The sequence below is a fragment of the Peromyscus leucopus genome, chromosome 10, assembly GCF_004664715.2.
Source record: "Peromyscus leucopus breed LL Stock chromosome 10, UCI_PerLeu_2.1, whole genome shotgun sequence".
Classification (NCBI taxonomy): domain Eukaryota; kingdom Metazoa; phylum Chordata; class Mammalia; order Rodentia; family Cricetidae; genus Peromyscus; species Peromyscus leucopus.
The window spans coordinates 58533941-58556352 of NC_051071.1; the positions used below are offsets into that span (position 1 = coordinate 58533941).

At 37.6% G+C, this 22412-nt stretch overlaps 1 protein-coding gene across 7 annotated transcripts in view; it reads right to left on the reverse strand.

Moving 5' to 3' along the window:
• The window catches only part of Gabra4 (gamma-aminobutyric acid type A receptor subunit alpha4), a 70418-nt gene that overhangs the window by 46456 nt on the left and 1550 nt on the right, over positions 1-22412 (reverse strand). For 4 of the 7 annotated variants that reach the window (XM_028861751.2, XM_037209080.1, XM_037209081.1 and 1 more), the window contains exons 3-7: positions 9802-9869; positions 8648-8868; positions 8400-8482; positions 5711-5854; positions 494-646 (exon numbers count right to left, since the gene is read on the reverse strand). The exons of 1 other annotated variant lie outside the window; for it this stretch is intronic. In XM_028861751.2, the coding sequence (XP_028717584.1) occupies positions 494-646; positions 5711-5854; positions 8400-8482; positions 8648-8868; positions 9802-9869 (669 nt within the window). Of the gene's footprint in view, positions 1-493; positions 647-5710; positions 5855-8399; positions 8483-8647; positions 8869-9801; positions 9870-10368; positions 15158-15475; positions 15625-22412 lie in introns of those variants that run through there. 2 more of the 7 variants (XM_028861868.2, XM_028861803.2) reach the window with 2 other exon arrangements.

Below are 22412 nucleotides of genomic sequence, written 5' to 3' on the forward strand. Positions count from 1 at the left end.
TAGGCACAGAATACCTTCCCATTCAATGCATTTAACCATTTGCATTTTGTTCCTTTTCACTAAAAACCAGATTATTCTAAGGCTTTCATGTGCAGTCAGCCATGACTTTTATTTGTTTTATTTTAGGCTGTCTATGCATTTCATTTTTAACACCTAGACATAACTTTAATTCAATTATACAGCATTAGGCTAGCAGCTCAAGAATGTCAGTGAAAGTGAAATTGTATCCACATTTCCATTTGGTTTTCACCTGACTGGTTCTCAAAAAAGGAAATCTGACAGGACCTCAGAAGGGACATGCTGTCCTCATCTCCCCAAGCAGCAGTATGTTATAGTGACCAGTTAGAAATGAAAGCTTAAATAGTTCCTTTTTCAGTATGGTTTGGTGTACTGGTATGTAATATTTTCTAAGAAATATCAAAGGTTTCTTCCCATGAGTCACCATCAAAAATGTAATGTGAACAAAAGTACCCAAGAAATAAATTGAAATTACCAAATACAGTTCTAGCTGGAACAGACTCCTTATTTATCCAGAAGGAAACTTGAGAAAGGATCACTGTCATAATGCATGGGATATATGTCTGAATCATAAAATAGCCCATCTTCCGTCTGAGGTGGAAGTAAACTGTCATAACAATGTATTCACCTGCCAGGAAAATGAAGAAAATACATTATTGATCCTGCAGGAAATTAGTCAATTGCTTCATGATTGTATGTTAGACAAACAATAAGCATTATAGCAAATAAATTCTTTCTCGCATATTTCAATGAGAAATGCATAATTCCCTATTGTGGGTAGGAGAGCAAAAGAGAGGGTGACACCGAATATCATTATTATTCAGAAAAATATTTTCTACTTATAGATTAAGCAATGTAATAATGGACTGTGACTTCAAAATATGACAGCGTTTTTGTTTTAAAGGTCTAATATGCTAAAGTAATTAGCTTTCATTTTCAATATTTGGATGTATGTGTGTACACACTGTATATTCACTTTCATGTGGAAGCTAGAGGTCTATGCTGGACATTATATGACTTAAGGCAGAGGCCTATGCTGGACATTATATGACTTATTCTGTAGCTGTCTTATTTATTTACTTATCTATCTATCTATCTATCTGTCTGTCTATCTATCTATCTATCTATCTATCTATCTATCTATCTATCTATCTGTCTATTTATTTATTTGAGACCCAGTCTGCCAATGAATACTGTGATAAATAATTCTTAAGACTGTTGGCCAACACACCCTCGGGATCTTTCTGTGTCTGCCTACACAGTGCTAAGATTTCAGGCACATGCCATCCCAACTGGTTTTTCATGTGAGTCCCAGGTATCTGAACTAGGGTTCTTATGCTTCCACAGTGAGCACATTACCCACTGAGCAATCTGTCCAATCACAACCACCAGCATTTTCAAAAACAGAATTTAGGCTTGTGATTTATAGAAAAACAAATGAAAAAAATGTAAACACATAAGCATACATACATACAAAATGAAAAGCTTAATTTTGGAAAGACATGAAATACAGGAATTTCTATATAATTATGTAAATATAGATATGTTTTACAATTTCAAACATATTTCATACCTGTACATGTACACAAGAAGCTGATTAATTGTATTTCTAACTAAAGCATACATAAGCAAAGGTACAAATAAATAGAGACAGAACTTTAAAAATCCAGTAAGTAAATAAACAATAAACTTTCTGGTAGCTGTTGATAACCAGTCTTACTAGAAGGCATAGATGGAGAATGTTATTTAAGATCCAGTGAACATTCACAAATGAAGCCAAAGATTTATAAATCTCTACTCCCAGATGTTTTTTTCAAACACACAGATGGGAAAATCAACATAATTCAGAATACCGTGAGAAGCAGAGGTATCCTGTTAGGAGGCCATTGCATTGTTTTATAATTAATGTAAAGAGGATAGGCCCAAAATGATGATGCGTATGACAGGCGTTGGAAAGGCACAAGACACTGGAATTTGAATATCAGGAGTTTGCTTCAAGATTGTGTGTGTCCTAGTTTGTGTCTCCTAGTAATATCCAAAGCTACACCCATAATGTCTCACCACTGTAGCAGGAATCTTAAAAGTTCTTATTAATAAAATCAAACCCGAGGCGAGTTATTGGGGTCCATGCTGGAAGATCAGAGAGACAGAACAAGCCACAGCTATCTCACCTCGCCGGGTCCTCAGCTGGTTTTGTCTCCTCAGACTGGAGGCCTCTGAGTCCTCATCCGGAATGGGTCTCAGCTGAATTACTGCTCAAAAGCCTGAATGCTTAACCAGCCACATCTTAACCAGCCAAAACCTTTTAGTTTCTGGTCCTCACGCCTTATATATCTTTTTGCTTTCTACCACCACTCCCTGGGATTAAAGGCTGGCTTTCTGGGATTAAAGGTGTGTGTCACCATGCTTGGCTATTTCCAATGTGGCCTTGAACTCACAGAGATCCAGAGGGATTTCTATCTCTGGAATGCTAGGATTAAAGGTGTGAGTGCCACCATTTTCTAGCCTTTGTATTTAGTGGCTGTCTGTTCTCTGACCCCAGATAAATTTATTAGAGTACACAATATTTTGGGGAACACAATACCACCACACACCACCATGACTGCCTGAACATGAACTGAACAAGGATAGTACCAAAGGACGTGTCAAACTGGAAAGGGGAAACCCCACAGGGCCTCAACCACACACAAAGACTATTGGCAACTGAGGAAAGTTAAGACTGAGAGAGGTGGTTTTCCTCATGAGAGAGCACACTAATTGTTTGTCCAGTGCCAAATAGTCCAGAAAACACACACACACACACACACACACACTCACGCACGCACACATGCATGCATGCATGTAACATTATATGAACTGAAAATGTCATATTTAGGAATGGACAGTACATGTATTCATAAATGCAAGTAATACTAATTAGTGAAAAAAGAGGCCCTAAATTTGAAGGAAAATGTGGACGGGCATATGGGAAGGTTTCAGAGGGGGAAAAGGCACAGAAGAAATGGTGTAGTTATGATCTCAAAAATGAAAATTTAAAAAGAAATACATGGGATGGGGGAGAGAAACAGTGCCAGCAATTTCATAAGAGGATGTTTAAATTTATACAAAGCAGTTTTAAGTGAGGAGACAGTAAGTTAACACACAATGAGCAGTCTCATGAATTAATTTCAACTTTTAAGAATTACATTCTCATAATTTCTTGTCACTTGCTTTTAATTCTTAAGCCACTTTTTGAGGTATAATGTATGTTAAAATACTGCCCATATTTAATATATATGCTTCTTGATGAGTTTGGAGGTATGTATGTATTCATCAGTAAAAATGACAGACCACAGCCAGTCCATCATCTCCAGAAGTTTTTTCCCAACATCTTGCTTACTGTATTTTTGTGATAGAAACATCTAATATTCATTCCCTTTACAAGTTGTTAACAATATGCACTAGGTGACCAGTAACTACCTAGGATTACTTGTTTTGCAAGGCTGAAATTATGGGTTGTGTGCCTAGGAATTCTTATTTCTCCTTATCCCTTCCTGAAAGTCTGGAAAGCATCATCCTATTCTGCTCCCATGAGCTTGCCTCTTTTAGACTCCTTCCCCATCAGATCAGTGCTTTATCGACATATTTCTTAAAACAGCAAAAAGCATTCTTTCTCATTTCACACCATTGTTCAAGATCTTGCAGAGATAACTACTCTGCTTTTGTCTTGTTTTACTAATACCGTGACATCCAAGGCCTGTTAAGAAAGTTTACAGAACACAGAATGTCTATGAATTTGGGGCCTTGACATTTAACAGCTGTATGAGCCAGGCAAGTTACTCAAGTACATTACACTCACATACTTCTCATTAGAAAAATCTACATGGTAATAGTACCGTATCCCCAGGGTTGTTTATGAGAATTCAATACAAGGAAGGACTTGGGAATGATCCCTGTAAGAGGATAACTGCTGACTACATTTTAACTATTACTATTGTCTAAATGTTGGTCTTTAAAAAAATCACACACTGTGCCTGGCACAATGGCACACCTTGAATTCCAGCACTCCAGAGGCTGAGGCTGAAGAAACTCCATTGTAAGTCTATCCTGGGCTACATAGTAAGTTTCATGCCATCCTAGTCTGTGTGAGATTCTGTATCAAAAACAGGGGTAGGAAATCACATATTGAAACCTACCCTCCAATGTGGTACTATTACTAACTGGTCTTTGATAGGTGATTAGCATATGAGGGAGGAGTACTCAAGGCAACATTAGCATTTGTATCAAACACTCTAACTTGGTAATCCTTCCCTGTACACCTCCCAGTTTGAAGTTTCTTGGAGACAGGGCTCTTCCCTGGACCAGAAAATAAGCTCTCAGCAAACATTAAGTCTGCTGGCACCCTAACTTTGATATTTCCAGATGCCAGGCCTAAAAAACAGGTCTGATCTTTCTATTAATACCAAGTTTGTGATATTTTGGTATAGCAGTATAAACACATTAAAGTAACTATCATTAATTATTCTTGGTAAAAACATGTATGAAAAAACACCATTTTTGATCAACCTATAAGTAGCCAATTTTCACATTAGAAGCTAAATCTTAACATTATTTCTCTTCATACTTGAAAATCCAAGAAGCACTAGTAATAGCCATCCATCTGCTTGTATGAAAATTTTACATGTACTCTAAATAAACTTTGCAAGCATGCTTTTGATTTTGCTTTTGTTTTGGAACAAAGAGTGGAAATGACACCATAAAATTGAGTAATATTAAAAAAAATTGAAAAGTACCACAAAATCAGAGCCAGACTTTTTCCTCATATTTTGTTGAAAATGGTTTTAATATATTTAAGTATTGGCTTTTGTTTGTATGTAAGAAAAGTCTATTCATTTCTCTTGTCTCACCAACTCAGGATTTATTTATTTATTTATTTATTTATTTATTTATTTATTTATTTATGGTTTTTCGAGACAGGGTTTCTCTGTGTAGTTTTGGTGCCTGTCTTGGATCTCGCTCTGTAGACCAGACTGGCCTTGAACTCATAGAGATCCACCTGGCTCTGCCTCCTGAGTGCTGAAATTGAAGACCTGTGCCCCCGCCCCCTGGCCCAAGAATTTATTTTAAACCCAAAAAGGATTATAAATATATCAGCTCTACTTATAGGAAAAAATATTTCCCCTGAAAACACTGAAGATTTCAATGAAAGGGATAGGACAAAACCCCATTACTCATGCCAAGTAGCACATTGACTTTTGAAGTTAAAACTCTCACCAGGAGGGAGCAGGGGAGATATCTCAATTGGCAAAGTTCTTGCCCTAAAAGCATAAAGACCTAAGTTGAAGCCACATAAAAAAGCATGATAAGATAGCCTAGGCTTGTAATCTCAGCAGAGTGGGGAAGCAGAGATTGGGGGGTCCTGAGGCTAAGGGACCTGACTCCCAGCTTTCCCATCAAGTGCCAGGACAGTGAAAGACCAAAAAATAGGACCCTGAGGAATGACCCCCTTTGACTGGTCACACATACACTCCCATATCCCCACACATATGCCTACATACACCCAAACACACACACACACACACACACACACACACACACACACACACACACACACACGTATGAACAGAAAGAATACACAGAGAGAAAGAGAGAGAGGGAGAGAGAGGGGGGAGGGAAAGGGAAAGAGAGAGAATATGTGTGTATGTACTCTCACCTGTAATAGATTTGATAGTTTCACTTGATACAGTCTGCCCAATTAGATCATACTGAACTAAGCTAGAAGACTCCTTTGGCACCTCCACTGACTTCTCGGGGCCCTTGGTCCAGGTATAGATCATCTCACTCTTGGGATATGCATCTGGATAAGAGCAGAGAGTGTGCTTACAGTCAAGTCTCCTCCTTTGCCAATCTTAAAAATCAACACTTAATGTGATGAATGTTCAACAACAACAACAAAGGGAAAACAATACTCATTAAGTCATTTTCAAACATGTTTGTAATTTAGAAAAATTAAGATACTAAACAAATGATAGGTTTTATTATTTTATGTTAAAAGATGGAATGCAGTGAAGAATAAAGCTGTAACAACAACCAAGTTCCATTCGTATCAGTGCATGTGGTCACATTGCCATTCCAACAAGGTGAGTAGCTTGAGAAGCAGATAGTCTAAACCTCCTAAACAGTTGTGAGACTCCTAATTCTTTCACTTCTTGTCTATCCTTATTTGCACAATCCCATAGAGCTCTGCCATCTAGCCATGTACCAGATGCTGCCTCTGGTAACACAAACAAATGGAAACAAATTCTCCTTGTGATGGAGCTCTCAAGGGGTCACCTGCCCTAGCCTTTGCCTCTGGCCAATGCCCATGCTGTTTGGAAACCATTCTGCGGGGTTCTGACTAGGCTGGCTGCAAAGCTCGCCAGGGAATTGCACAGCCAGTCCCAGTGCCTTTAGAATCTTGCAATTAGGACACTTGCCCTTCTATCTTCAAAGAATCCTCCCCAGTGGCAATTGGAGTACATTTTCAGTTATTCCTTGTTCCGTGCAAATGGAGACCAGCTGCTCGCTTACCACTCTACCCAGAACGGATAGCTTGGCTCATGCACAAATAAGTTCAAAGGATCCGGAATGAATTATGTGTCATCCTCCCCTACAAACATCCCTAAAATGGCTGGAATGCAGGAGGTCCCTGGTGAACTTGTTTAATCCCACTAAAAGAGTTCATATCCAAAGAGGTTTTCCTTACAGATGACCTTGGGAAACACACTATGAGGCTTGAGTTATCATCCAACATGACACAGCTTCACGTCAGCATTTGTCTCTGGAAGTGTATTCACAGTGTTATATATTTAAACACTTGCATAATATATTCTTATCTATGATTTTTTTTTTAACTTCAGGAATCATCTCTTGGATAGTGTCCATTAATAGATCAATCTTTTTCTTGCATTGTCTTTCACGTTCCTCTTATTGTAAGCATAATTAAACAGTGGTTTTCTTCCCCCCCCCCAAAAAAAAAAAAACTTTTTAAGAATTAATTTACTCAGTAGAAACTGCTTTCTGGTATGGTATAGGTAAACCAAAATTCTTTCTAAAACATGAGTCCTTATTGACATATGAAGCCTGAGATAGCAGCAAGTTGGCTCTAGTCACTGGAAGAATACTTCAAGGGAGAACTTAGAGAGGTCTTGGGAGCAGAAGACTTTTTCAGATGGGAACTATCTTTTAAAAAATTCAAATCATTACAGGAAAAAAAAAATGTAATTTTAATTCTGGCCCAGTAAGACCACCCTCTCTGTGTGTTCTTCTGTTTTTATCTCGTCTTTATTGAATCACGGGTCAGGGAGCAAATGACTTTCTCTAGTCTCAAGTCAGCCCACTGAGCATTGTGATTACAAGGGTTATAAAAAGAGTGGTGACTGCCGATTCTCATTAAGTCAAGCAACGAGCAAGGGGAACAGCAGGCACCGGTTTCACAATCAGTGAGACGAAGAGGCTGAGGCAATAGTAAAAGCCAGCATCTATTTTTGGTAGGTTCTGATTGAATCGAATGTTGGAAGCAGACCTTACGAGAGCAATCACATTTTGTTGCCATCCCAGAGAAAGGAGCTTGAGGAAAGAAGCCTCGTCCTCTTTACTACCCACTCATGCGTTCCTCTTGCCTCCGTCTCTCTACTAGATTTTCCAAACACGTCTACTTCGCGTTTGCTCCTTTTGTGCCACGCCAGTCTAACCAACTGCCATCTTCGATTGCACGAGAACAGCATACCCCAGCTCTCCTGCGCTTCCCCTCCAGCCTCTCTTCAGCCCATCGCCACAGAAAAAGATGTCAGAAGAGGCCATGTCCCTTTGTGAAAACTTCCAAAACCTTCCCTAGCTTTCAGATGGAATCGCACTTCTTAATGCAGTCAACAGTATATCGGCCACTAAATTTTCTCACATGCCACCTCAGCTAGAACTTTGTGGAAGTTGAGCTGCGATCACTAACAGCTACCCATGAAATTTTAACTCAGTTTATTTCGGGAAAGTATAAAGCTTTCCCTTACCTTCCCCCAAGCCACCTTTAAAGGATTTTATTTGCAGCTGAAACTATTAAATCATACCCCCTTCACAACGCACTTTCTATGCTACACCTCTGGCACAAACTGTTCCTGAATCCTGTAGTTTGGTGAATCCATGAACTTATTAGTTATGACTCAGTCTTCTATAGCCATCTGTAAAAATAGGACTTTGTTTGAGGTATCACTTATATTTCAGAAATTAATAGTTTCCTAAAACTTGCACATTTTTTTTCCTCACAGACTAAGGGTTTGGATGCTGGATAATTAAAATTGCACAAATACGTAACTATGAGCTTGAAGAAGATAATCAGAAATTTGAACAATACTTTTAATGTAACTTACAACTCCCAAATTTCAAAGGGCAGGCATGACCATCCATAGGAAAATCCACTAGTCTCATGGGACACTCCGCACTTATGGTGAGTCTATCATGGAAAAAATGCAAGTAGGTAAAATTAACCTCTTTTTAGATTAGTATTACAAATTCCTAAAATGGAGAGATAGAAAGCAAGAAGGAGGGGAAAGACGAGGGTAGTGTGGGAGAGAAAAGTGGATAAGGAATTTTTAAAAATGAAAGAAAAATCCATTACCTCATTGTGTATAAAATAGTGCCATTTCTCATAATTCTAAAAAGCTTATTGGGAGCTGTCATGTTATGTGAGACAGATTTCTTTCCATTCCTGAAGAAAGTATCAGGGGTCCAAACTTTGGTGACCATCATATTGTTCAACCTCAAAATTTCAATGGGGCCATCATATTTCAGTCTTTTGTCAATCCACGTCTGTCTGAAGAACACATCCATTGTATATTCCTAGGGAAGGTGGTTTGTGACATAGTCAAGTCACAGGTGATGACATACATATATATGCAGAAAGCAATAAATTCTAACCTCTCCCAATCATAAAAGACTACCCCAGTGGAAATGAATGGCTGCAGAGATGATTGTAAACCACCAGTACAAAAAGATTCAGAGCAAATATGCACTGTAATGTCCATCTTGGTCTCTTCAGCTTCTGCATTCATAAGGAGTAAATCACCACATACGTTAGCCACTGAGGACTAATTACTGTAATTAAACAAAAGCTGCCAACACCAGGTAATTTGGGCTGTACATTACTTTACTGAAGAGAGCAAAACTCAGTTAATGTGACAGGTATCACTACATAATTGATCATAAAATTCCAGGCATTTCTTTAAGATAAAGCTAATTTTAAAAAAAAGACAAATTTTGCTTTCAAAAGTGTATTAAAAATTACCTAAAGAATCCAGGGCTTCAAACCATGAGGAGCCTCAGGTCAAGAAAAATAAAGTGGACTGGTCATTATGTTTACTAAGTATATTTAATATATGAGAGCATAGCTAAAGGCATGTAGACTTCCTGACAAATGTTGGCCCTCTTGTTCTCTTTAAGCATGGGAAGGAAGGATAGAATCAGAGGACGGGAAGGAAGCAACTGAGCCAGTGAGGAAACAAAAGGCTGTTAGAAATGGAATATGGTGTACACAATTAATTCACTTCAAAACTACTGATGATATCTCATTCTCTTCTCCTCGGCAGTTTCCATAGATGGCCTTGCTGTGGAAGCAGTGCAAGAAGTCAGTGAATACTAAAAATGATAGCTCTGGGATGCAGATGGAATATCTTGCTCTTTGGAGACTTTTGTGTAGTTGACAATACAATAAATATTGATTGACTCTTTTCCGGCTTATTTTCTTCAAACCTCCAACGTTTCTCGGATACCTACCATTTCGACATCAGAAACGGGTCCAAAGCTGGTGACATATATGTCAGTTTTCACTTCTGTAACAGGACCTAGCAAGTATGAAGTAAATAGGTGTGAAAAAATAATTACCAACATTATAGCCTTGGAGGATTAGATAATTCATAAACAAATACCGATATGAAATGTCATGTTTCTACATGCATCTTGACTTTTCAGTGACATAATGAATCTCTCAAAACAAAAAAAAAGTGTAAAGTTCAGTTTCAAGTACATCCAAATCAAGCTGAAAGTAAAAAACAAGAGAAAGAAAAGTGGTGTTTGCTCAACAGGCAAATAGACACCCTATTACTTCTACCAAGATACATCATCCCTGGGGACTGTGATAACAGGCAGTGCACACACACACAAGCTTTTAGCCTTAGTGATTTTTTTTAAAGAGTCCATCATCTGATTGGCCTCTGAAAAGAAGTGAGCTGTTCAGTGGAAGAAACAGCAAGATGTGGGAGTGAAGAGGACAAAAGCTGCAAGGAGTGACTCTTTGTGGAGTTGAGGATGCTTGTAAATAACTTCCAAAATGATGACTGTCACCTTTAACAACAGGCACACCATCCATTGGTGATTGGGATCCAAGACAAGGTCTTCTGTCAGCTACAACCGTTCATTCTGCACCACCCCTTGGCTGTGAGATCTTCAGCAAGTTACTTAACCACTTGATTGCAGCACCCACACCTGTCTCACAGAATTTTTATAGCAATCAAACAGCATGCTGAGCACAGAGGCTCCCTCATGCAAAAGCTCCTTCCATAATAGTTTCCCTCAGTTGCTACTGAGATTCTCCACCATCTAAATAAGTCTTGATCATGAGTAAGTATGTGCATGTTTAACCCACAAGAAAAGTGAGGGGCATGAGGCCAATATTGCTGACACAGAAAACAGACAAAAAAAAAAAAATACCACCACTCTCCAGGTTTAGCAATATGCTTTAAACCTGGGAATTTTTGTAGTTCAGATTTAACTCATAATCCTTTCTAGTTGTACAAACTTTAATCCAGTAATATATCTTCAAATGCAACAGTTTTAACAAGTATTAAATCTGTTAGCTGTAAAACACTTTCCAAGGACAGAACGTGTTCATAATGTGTTCAGTTGCAACAGTAGATTTTATAGATAAGTCAGCATTTTACCACCCATAAAAATATAAAAGTTGTTACCCTCCTGAACACTGACTGTTTCCTCAAATGATGCTTTATAATGCTGCATGGCTGGAGGCTACATACGCTACAACTGAATACTATAGCATCTACTATTAAAATAGAATATCACCTGGATACAGATTGGGAAACTAGATTTATGACAAAAATGGCAAAGTGCAATTGGTATCACTTAAGACTGTATGTCTGAATTCAGTCTCAAGAAAATGAATCTAAACATTTCTCCCTCTACAGGCCGAAGATGAGGCCACACAAAGACAGAGAGAATGAGGGAGAGAATGAGAAATTATTTATGGAATAAGTATCCTAAGAAACATAAGTTTTGGAAGTATAATAAGAACAAAATTATAGCACATGCTTTTATTTTTATACCACTTAAAATGTGCCTCTTTGAAAGGGTTGAAGTTAATTAAGTTTTGGTTTGAATGAGAAACTAGAATCAACAACAACAAATGGTAATAATAAGCTCATTAAACCCAAATTAGTACAGAAATAGGTAATCTAGGAAGCAAGTAATTGCTAACTTTTTGAACCCTAGGAGACGGCACTTTTACTCAAATTGGCTTGGAACCACTGTTATTTCCTTAGCAACAATTGCAAAGGTATCAGAAAGCAGAAATGCTGTCTTTACAAGTGAGCACTAGGGGAGATGAGCTCATATAAACAACTAAGGCTGACAGTGTCCTGACAAATGAGCTATTTTGCCAGATTCTTAGCAAAGCAAACATTATTTGGAAGATAGGTTTAATGTCGTGTTGCTCAAATGTTATAGGAGAATCAGCTAAGCAGGCTGGTGATGCACAGCTTGTGTTGGACAAACCTTCAGATCTGCAGACTTAGAAGGAACAAGGTTGGACCTGATGATTTGAAATTCTCTAGAAAGTTCCAAAAAAAAAAAAAGACTGTCCAGTTTACTGTTGTTTACAAACATCCACTCAAGCTGTTTTCTATACTGTATTGACAATAGGTTCCTATGTAATACTGACACCATAGGTGGGCCACGTGAGTGAGCATGGAGGGGGCATGCAGGAAAAGATTGGGAACAATGTTTTTTTTTTTTTTCCCCTTTACTAACGCATTGTAAACTGTGTGAACTTATGCTTATTCTGTGGCTGTAATCATCCCATAATAAAAGTCTACTACCTTTGCAGTAGTTCTAAAATATTGCTCTATGTTCAGAATTATAATCTCAGTCTCTGTGCATTATCTGGCATTTGCTTGTAAGATTAAACTGCACTTTAAGACTGAGTGAGAATCTAAATGCACCTGACTAGTAAAGGGATTTTTTTTTTTTAGGACATCCATTCAATAAATATTTGCATGAGCGCCAGCTACATGCCAGGTTCTAGAGGAGTTCCCTGCCTCAAAAAGTCATCATGCTACTGGGAGAATCAGAGAATAAACAGAAGAAAAAAACGAATGAAGTGACAGACAGCTGTTATTTTAGGATGGAGGCAGGTGGGAAAAGAAGAGGCTGTGAGAACCATTTCAGGGTTGTGTTCAGAACCGCTCCTTCAAAGCGTAGACTTTCAAACTAGTCCCGAGCATATACATGAACTGGAAATGCTGGAACACAGCAAGTGAAAAGGGTGACAGTGGGAATAGGTCTTACTGTTTTCAAGGACAAGAAAAGAGACCAGTGGGACAAAGCAAAGGAGGATACTGAGAAGAAATTGAAGCCACAAAGAGAAATAAAACCAAGGTACCATGACAGAGCATCCACCTACTCCTGAGCCCATTTTTTTTTCAACAGCATCTTTTAAGTAACAGATTTATAACACATGCTGCCGTTAAACACAGTTTAAACTACAAGCGATAGGACAGAATGACAAGGGATGGCCCAGAAGTGGAAAAGATGGAAAGTCCTTGGACTAAGTTCTACTCCCCTCACATTCACATGTTGAAGTCCTAATGATTATTTTTAGAGAGAATGTTCTCAAAATGTAATTGCATTAAAATGAGATTTTTTAATAGTACTTAATCCAATATGAGTGATTGATGGCTTTACAAAAAGAGATCAGAACACAGACACACACTAAGAGAAACTACATGTAGACACAGAAGAGATGCCTTCTCTAGGCCAACAAACCAAGCTTACTGATGCTTTGATGCCTACAGAGTTGTAAAAAAAAATCATCTCTGCTGTTTAAGCTACTAGTCCATAGTACTTTAAGACAGCCCTCTAAAAATGAGCTTATAAGATAGCATTTTCCTTATATTCTGCCCCTGGGTTTTTTTTTTTTTTTTTTTTTTTTTTGATATTAAGTTTAGCTCTGACATGAATGTAGGCTGCTGTGAGGGGTTTGACTTGTACCCCATAAATACTGACAGACCATCAAAGACTTGAAATAAGGAGATATACAATTGAATTGTACATTTTTTAAAAAAAATCATACATCCTTTTGGTGTATGGGAATAAGTTATGGGAGGCAAAGAACAGAAAGGGTCTAATAAGAGGTCATTAGCCTACTCAAGCTGATGGGACCAGAGTAGGGAATGCGAATAGAAAGTGGACATACCAAGTGGCAAGTATTGTATACAGTAGCTTATAGGGAATGGATTTTTGAACCAAGGTACCATGTGCAAAAAAAAATTATTATTATATATTTAAGTTCTAGTTTTATGCCAGGCAAGATGCTACATTCATTCCATGTGACATTTCATCTCCATCACACCCTTAGAAGGTGCTGTTATCACTATGATGAGAATTTTATATATCTGGAAACTGGGTTCACAGAGGCTAAGGCAGAATTCTAACTCTTCCTCTCGGCCTCCAAGATATGTTCTAGTTTCACTACATTACATTATGTCATAAAATAATTAACAAGTTGCCATTTAGCTAAACATGGAACTTTATGACACTATCTTGATTATGCATCCAGCTATGCCTACATTCTCTTTGCTCAACAATGGGTTCTAAATTCTGTTCTTGTGGCCCTTTGTGTCTTCCTTCAGACTACTTGAATCAATGTTTTCATCATTAGCATTGAGATGAAATTTCAGTCCCTTTCAAGTCCCAAAGTAGCACAGTACTTTGTAAATATGAGGTGCTAAAAATTGTTTTCCTGTGTTTCTAATATCATCAATCATGATTTTTTCAATGCTTCTCACAATTTTTCAAATGTGAGACTTAAGTGCTACATGAGTTAAGCTAAAAATATTTCCCAATTAAAGCAGAAACTGTATGATTTATATTTGTATTCTCCTGTAGAACTAATCTGCCACCAGAAATGCAATAGGTCCCTGGTAATCATTTGTCAATGAATAATGGTAGCTATGCAATTAAGAATATCTTAGAGATACTTCCTCTAATGCTGCTGTTTAGGATGTTCAAATCAACCTTGCAAAGTGCATAATTGCATAGAAACTAGACAATTTGAGCTTGGAAAGATTTTTTTCCCATAACTGTAGATATATTTGGGGTGCATCAAAGACACTTTTTTAAAACAAAAATTCTACTTTTTCGGTAATGGGGAATTTTTAAAATGTTATTTTAAAAATCTTTCTATGAGGTGACACTTTTGACTCTGAGAGTCTGTCAGGCAAAGAGAGTGATCTCCATCAAGAATCAGTCACACAGGACTGTTAATATTAAGTTCAGGGAAATGGTCCTATCTAATTAACTTGCTGGAAAGGCAATTAAAAAAGTATCAGATAATCCTCCACTGTTTATTCAGCAGTCAAAGACCTGGTTACAGGACATCAACTCCAATGATAGTATATGATTTGCTGTCATATCATAAAATAAAAACCCCTTTGACTGATCTGAAGACTAGTCAATCATAGCTCTCCAATTTGTCTCCCCAGATACTCTCCTTAGGAAACATTCCTGCTCTCCAGCTACTCATATTACACACAAACCTATATCTTACAAAGTGCCAGTGGAATCCAGAACTAAAGAGACTTCAAGAACATAGTCATAAAACAACAGCAACAACACATAATTCTCAGGGAAATTTATAAAGAAATTTCCAATTTTGCTTAGCATCAGCAAGATATAGAACTACTACATTTACTGGATATTAAACAAAGACAACAGACACCCTCTGTTTTCATCAACAAAGCAGGAAATAGCTCAGAGTTCTAGAAGCTTCTTTGCCTTAGAAGACATTGAAAATTACTGCCTTCTACATTTCATGATTCTTCTATCAATATTCTCTTACTTCATAAACAGTAAAAGACTTCAATAACAGAAGCAAAAATCTCAATACAGTATGAATAAAACATGAAAACAAGAAATTTATCAAATAAAAATCTTGCAGTCAATAAAGACTTTAAAAGACATTCAGTGATATTAGAACACGATGGAAACAATAAATATTAAAATACTCTTAAAATAAAATGCCATCTCAAACATTACCATGAACACACACACACACACACACACACACACACACACACACACACACACTCCTGCCGCTAAAGTATATACAGATCCAGAATTTATGCTCATTGTAAAAGGGAGTTTAATTTTGTAAACTCACCATGGAAAAACAGTTTGGCATTATCTCTTCAAGCTGAACTCCTACTTACACTAAGATCCAGAAAAATCCACTCCTTGATATATATGCAAAAGAAACTCTTGCACATTTACAGCAGGAAATTTGGGCCAGAATATTCACAGCAATACAATCTGGGAAACAAGCAAAAAAAACCTACTGCCAACAGAGCAGAGGAAAGAGCCGGTTCTTATGCAATGCGAACATCGCATAACAAGCAAATGAAAGATCAATAGCACTATGCAACAAAAGAATGCCTTTTAACAATATATCATTAAGTTGAAAGCATCGCAAAAGTTGATGTACAGCAGTTAAAGACAATTAAATGTTTTTAATTCTTTAAAAATGAGAATCACCTAAAATACCCATTAGAGACTATCTGTGGAATAAAACAATGGACTGATAGGGAGGGGAGAGAATAAATAAGAGGATAGGACTGAAGAAATGTATAACACACTGCAAGTTCATATTAGGGTCTGCTCTTTGGGCTGGATGTGGGTTCATTGCTATAGTTATTATATTTTAATAAATAAATGAATGGATAGATGAAAGGTTATATGTGGTTATAGTGGAAATGTATTACTAACCAAACATCATCACATGCACTCAGGGAGCCTTAAAACAAATATATTCAAAAAGGCATAAAATATAAAACAGTAATAATTAATGATATACAAATATAAGCTAAAAGGTTTTTATATAAAATCTGAAGTCCAGCTGAAACTTTATCCAAAACCACAACAATTTACCAATATCCTATTATCTATATTTAACATGGTCTGTTTCAGGACATACCAAATGCACTTGTATGTCATTATTCCTAAGAAAATTTAAATATCTGAAAGCACAAGATGTCTGTTTTCTTATAAACTTGAGTAAAGTGATCTTTCTTCCATACACTCCTTCTCTCCATTGCAATATGTATCTATATTGCACTCAGTCATTACCAATAGTACACAAACAATTTATGACATTTCTAATCTTAAAAATATTGATTTTCATATATTCCAAATGTGTATTTCCACATTACTTAAAAATATCCTTTCCATATTTAAATTTCTAGAAAAATCAGTACACGCTGCTCCAAATCTTCCTTCCTGTCCCCTCCATCCTCTGCTGTATTCTGATTCACTGAAATTTTTGTACCATGAGTTCCCCCCTAGCAATTCTATTGTTCTCACTAACTTTTAAAACTGTTTTGTCCCCCATTTTTAAAACAATGTTCTATCTCATGAGACACACTAATATCTTACATTAAATATTTAGCCTGCATTCTCAAAGTGAGCATGTCTTTTGCCAACAATAACTATAAATACGATTATTTCAAAAAATGGTTACTTGATTCTACCTCTTCCATTTCTCTATCCATTTGTACAAATGCCTCCACAAAAACCTCCCCTTCTATCTTTCTCTCATCCTCTCCCTATGCCCCCCCTGCCAAAAAAACTGTTTTTGTCAAAGTTATCTAAGCCATGCATACCACTAAATGTTGTGGTCAATTTAAGCCCAAGTCTGTATTGATCTATTTGTTGGAAACTATCATTTTTCCTAATACACATTAGCCCTCTCATTCTCCTGCTAAGATATCATAGAACACTCTTGCTCAGACTTCCTGGGGATAATTGACTCTTCCCCTTTCCATGCCTATTTGCACCTTTTCTCTGCTTGGAATCTCGTTGGCCTTAAGACTTCAAATACCATGTGTGTTGACATGCCACTACCCATAAATTCCAGGCTCCTCTCTACTTAATATTTAGAAACCGTGAATTTATTGGCTACACATGCAAATCATTCACCCATGCCTCTACATGGCTTCTACTATCACCCTGATGATTGTGTTACTTTTAGACATTTAAGTCAAAACTTGACTCAGCCTCCTTTCTTCCATTTCTCACAAACCTTGCATTATACCTGTCATCCTTCATCTTAAAAAATATATATATAGGCAGAAGACAGCCAAATCTAAGAAACTGACAGATTCTTCTGCCACTTGCTTGGACAAAGTGTTAATCATCCCTTGCCTGATTGAATGTGAAAAAACTCCAAACCATCTCTGCTTCTTTCTGTTCTTAACACAACAGTCCTAGTGAGCCTTTTAAAAAGTTCATTAATCCAGCATATGCCCCTGATGCGATCCCCTCTAGTCTTGTCTGGTCTAACTTAGAATAATAGCAAAGTCTGTGAGCATGCTTACAAAGCTTTATACAACCTCTTTTTTGTTATTGCCCCCTCTTCCTCAGCAGTTTCATCTGCGCTGCACCGGACCAAACTTCCAACCTTCACAGAATTGCACCTAGATTTCTTGCTCACCAGAAAACTGAGCTTTATGCTCTTATCCCTCTATGATCAATATTCAGGTATCACTTTATCAACAAGCCCTCCCCAAGTGTTTAGTTAAAGCCATGTCCCCCATGCTTCATGTTCACTGACACCAGACACGCTGCACACTCAACAGTTCACTTGTTTTGTGGCTTCATTTCCTGCCTCTTCTACTAGCAAGTGAGCATGGGAGGAAAACTTGGACATTCCCCCATTACTTGAAGCACTATACTTGTTCAGTTTCTCTGAATAGAAATCATGGAGCTATTTTTACTTTCCTTGATCATTCATATTAAATAGATCATCATTTTTGTTGGATTAAAATCCCCCAAAATATCTTCTTTGTCCATTTATGCCCATCCTTCCTATATCTACTTCATTCCATGCAGCCATCTACATAATGACGACAATAACAATAAAACCTCAAAACACAAAAAGCTTCATCATATGCCTCATGTTTTCCTCTGTTTCTAAGCCATTCTTTACCTATCAACCAGAAAGGTCCTTTCACAGCCTAGGTCATGGTAAGTCAATGCCTTACTAAAGAACTCCAGTGACACCCAAGTTTACTAAGAGATTCATTCAGGCCCATTTATAGAAAGAACTTTCATAACCAGGCTTCTGCTTACCATTCTAACCCAATACTCTAATATTCCTGGCTCTACTTTCAAACAAGAATTATACCAGAAATCTTTTCATTCTTAAAATCATACCAATCTAGTGTCCACTTTTTCACCTTTTACTTCCTTTGTCTGTTTGCTGAGTTGGTTTAGTTTTCTTGGTGGTTTGCTTGCCCAACAATAACTTTTCTCTTACCCCTTCCCTCCAGGCACCCTTTGCTGTCAACTTGACTTTCTTGGCCATCATGTCTATGCAGACTAGACTCCTCTCCCATTTTATTTTCTCTCTTGATGCTACTAAATTGTCCTCCAGTATTATCATTTACTTATTTTATCTTTGCTCCTCTTATCTCTTTATATTGCTTAGAGGTAAAGTCAATGAGGGGCTAATTTTGGTTCCAAATCCTGTCTTAAGGACTACATATTACTTCTTTTACACAACACCGCATTACTCCTTCTACACAACACTGTATTTGCACACTGGTATAACAAACGAATAAGTGAATGATGCTGGAAATGAAGTTTTATCTCTCTATTTCTCTATTTGAAATATCCATTTGATCAATGATTATTAATTACAATTTGGCATTCAATGCATTCAATTAATAAAGCTGGCTAGCACATGACACAGGAACTTTCAGACTAAGATATAGAGCATCTGAAAACATCACTGTCCAGGAAATACACCATGTTCACCTAAATAAATATGAGTTTTCATGTTTTCCTCTCCATTTTAAATATTATTAAAATTATTGACAAAAAGTTCTTATTTTTTTTCTTTTGGGTGTTATAACTGCTTATTTATCCTTAATCAAGTAACAAGACATGTTCAGGACAACCTGACTCTTAATGCACAGTATTATGCAAGGAAGCCTCAGAAATGGACATATCCATTAGCTGTCTGACTAAAGATTTGAAGATGTGGTATGAGTTGTGACTTTGTCACTTATTAGTTTTAGTTATTTTGGACAATTCAATAGAACTTCGCTCAGTCTCTTCTCTAGCGGAGGGATGATGCCTGCCCTGAACATCTCTGTTTCTATAATAATCTTATTAAGTATTATACATTAAAATATTTTTAAGACCACAAAGAACACCAGAATATGAAGTCCTACTACACTAGTGAGCAGTCTTGCAAAACTGATGATAGGCTTCAGTTTCCATATCAGAAAGGTTATGGAAGAGGATGTAAAGCAGACACCTATATTAAAGTATTGATTATTTGAGATCATGTGCCCCCAGACTGGTATGTGTCCTTTAGATCAGTAAAAACTGGGGAGGGACAGGATTCCTAAACTGTCTTCCCATAGCCAGCTATTTAGTCTTTTAAAGCCATACATCTGTGTTCAAAGTGGACAAGAGACAGAAGGAATGACTTTCTACTTCCTTTGTGACAAAGTCAATGTGGTGCCACTTCGAAGTAGGAACAACTGCGTCAGCATGCTAGGAACTGACTCATGAGAAGATGAAAGACTCCTGCCCTTCAGAAGTCCATTCTAGCTTCTCTCAACTGCCCTGCTCTTCTTACCTTTCCCCTTTCCTTCCCCAGTGGGAGAATGTGGAGACAAGAGAGAGGAGTTCCTGGAGGGATGAAGAGAAGAGAACCATTTCAGCTCCCTTTATCTCCCCACGGCAAGCTGTGCTGCAGAGTTAAAAATATATAATTTGGTTTCCAAATCTATTTCAACCTCTGCCTGGCCTACTGAGTAGTCACAAACCATCCAATTTCAATTCACATCTTTGCTTTTAGCTTTATTTTAAATGGAACAGAGCTAAGTTGTATAAACAGATAAAAAGTAAATGTCCCACAAAGAGCAGAAATGGGATTAAAGGAAGCAGGAAGTCAATCCATATTTACAGTGTACCTTGATCAAAATACGAATGGTTTTCATCTTATTTTTAAAATGCCAAACTTTCCCCAAAGTATAAAATGTCATGTCATAGAAGAGATGAAAGTTGTGGCATATAGAGTTACGTGATAACAGTAATGTTTTTATTTATTCACAATTAAAATTTCATGTAAACAGATAATCCACATACTGCAAGTGATAATGATTAGCCTTCTGTCACATTTGGAACACTACATGTTTACAGAGAATGGCCCAGTTCTGAAAAGTCAGTCATCTGACCACAAGTACGCATGAGCAGAGTGGAAAACATCCCTAATATAGAGCTTTGTGGTAATTTCATTGTTAATTAATTACCTGCTAACTCTCAATGTAGGATAACTACAATCCTGCCCCACAAAGTTTTTTTTAAAAAAGAGCCAGGTGAGTGATGCAGATCACTCAGCAATGGCAAGTGTGGTGCCTTAAGACGCTTGGCAGCGTTTTAGTTTTAGTTGACCCAAATCTAGCACTCTTGTTATGGTCTACAGTGTTATGGGAGAGAGTACATGGTAAAAATGCTCCTGTAACAGCAGGTTCCTTTCTTTTTCTTTTAAATTGTCTTACAGCCAAGAGAACATATTTTTACTTTCAACACTTACTAATAAAGTCATATAAATCCAGCTATAAATTGTGCTTTCATTTATGAATATTTAAACTACATGTGAGTTCTATTTTCCTTGCTTTTATATTTGAAATGTGAAGTTTAAAACCCTTCTGGGAAGCTAAAGCCTCTTTTATTGACATAATACAGTTTCAAGTGGTATCACATCATCTAGAGCATTCTCCACAAAACTATTTTTGACCTAAAATGATAATGTCCTCATCACTTATGAGAGCTCATGCGTTGACAAATGATTCACTTCTCTAATGAAACCTCTTTTCAGATTTGCATGAAGGTGAAGGTAGTGTTGGCACAACACCCTATACCTGGAGAGACCAGGTGGGAAAAAAAAAGCAGGAGAAACTTCCATCGTTCCCATCTACCTTTACCACTGTCAATATGCAGATACCAAAGGAATCCTCTCACTCCTTTACAGAATGTATGCCATTAAATCCAGAAAAGAAATGGATTGGAATGTAGGAGACCAGACCACTAATGTGCTATGTGTTCCATCAAATCCTCCTTGCCTTTAGTGCCCTGGTTTTCCTTGTCCTCCAGAGACTCATCTCCCTATTCTAAGTCCACTTTATCCCAGAATTCTTTCTCACTTGGTCCACAGTCCTTCTACCTCATATCTCATGTGTTCTCCACTCCAGGATCTATTTTATCTCTTCTCCCACTCTTTCCCTCCTCCACAGCCTCAATGGAAGGCAGAGAGCACCGCCTCCCCTCCATGCTTTAAGTTCACCTTTTACTCATCACACCACTCAGTGTAGGACATCACCTCAATCTACTGGCTTTGTCCTGTAAATACAAAATGCCACCTGGATTCAGATCTATAAACTCAACTTGAGTCAGCTTAACTTTCCAAATCTATCTGATGGGGGAATCAACAGCTTCTTGGAGTTGCTGTGAGAGTTAAGAATAATGTCTATAAAATGCAGCTGTAGTTGAAATGTTATTGTTACCATTCCTATCATGGCAAGAATGTTGGCTACTTTACATCTGAGGCCATCTTGTTTAACTCATTTACAGTAGAAAGAGAGGGACTTTGCATTCAGAAAGGTGAGCCAAGCCAAGCAGGATCTTAGCAAGTCACATTTCCCTGATGAACTGGATTGCTGCGCTGTCTGAGGTGAATTCTACCTGATTTCGGTACACCCAGTGCTTAGAACCACGCTTGCCATAGAGATGCCTATTGAAAATACAAAGGAAATACGTTAAGAGAACAAAGTGCTGTGAATGTCTCTCTCTATTACGCACTTTGCAGATACTGATTGAAGGAGGAAATAAAGCTAAACACTTCTCAAGCATTCCAGGAGATATGTGAAAGACTGGCACCCCAAGAGAGTAAGAACAGAGTAGAAAAGGACTGGGTCCTCCTGCAGAGCAGCCAACTTCAGCTTCATGCCCTAGATTCCTGTCCCAGGTGGAACTCAGGGTGAACCTTTGGCAGAGGGAGGGACACGTGGGAGGACAGAAGACCTGAGGCC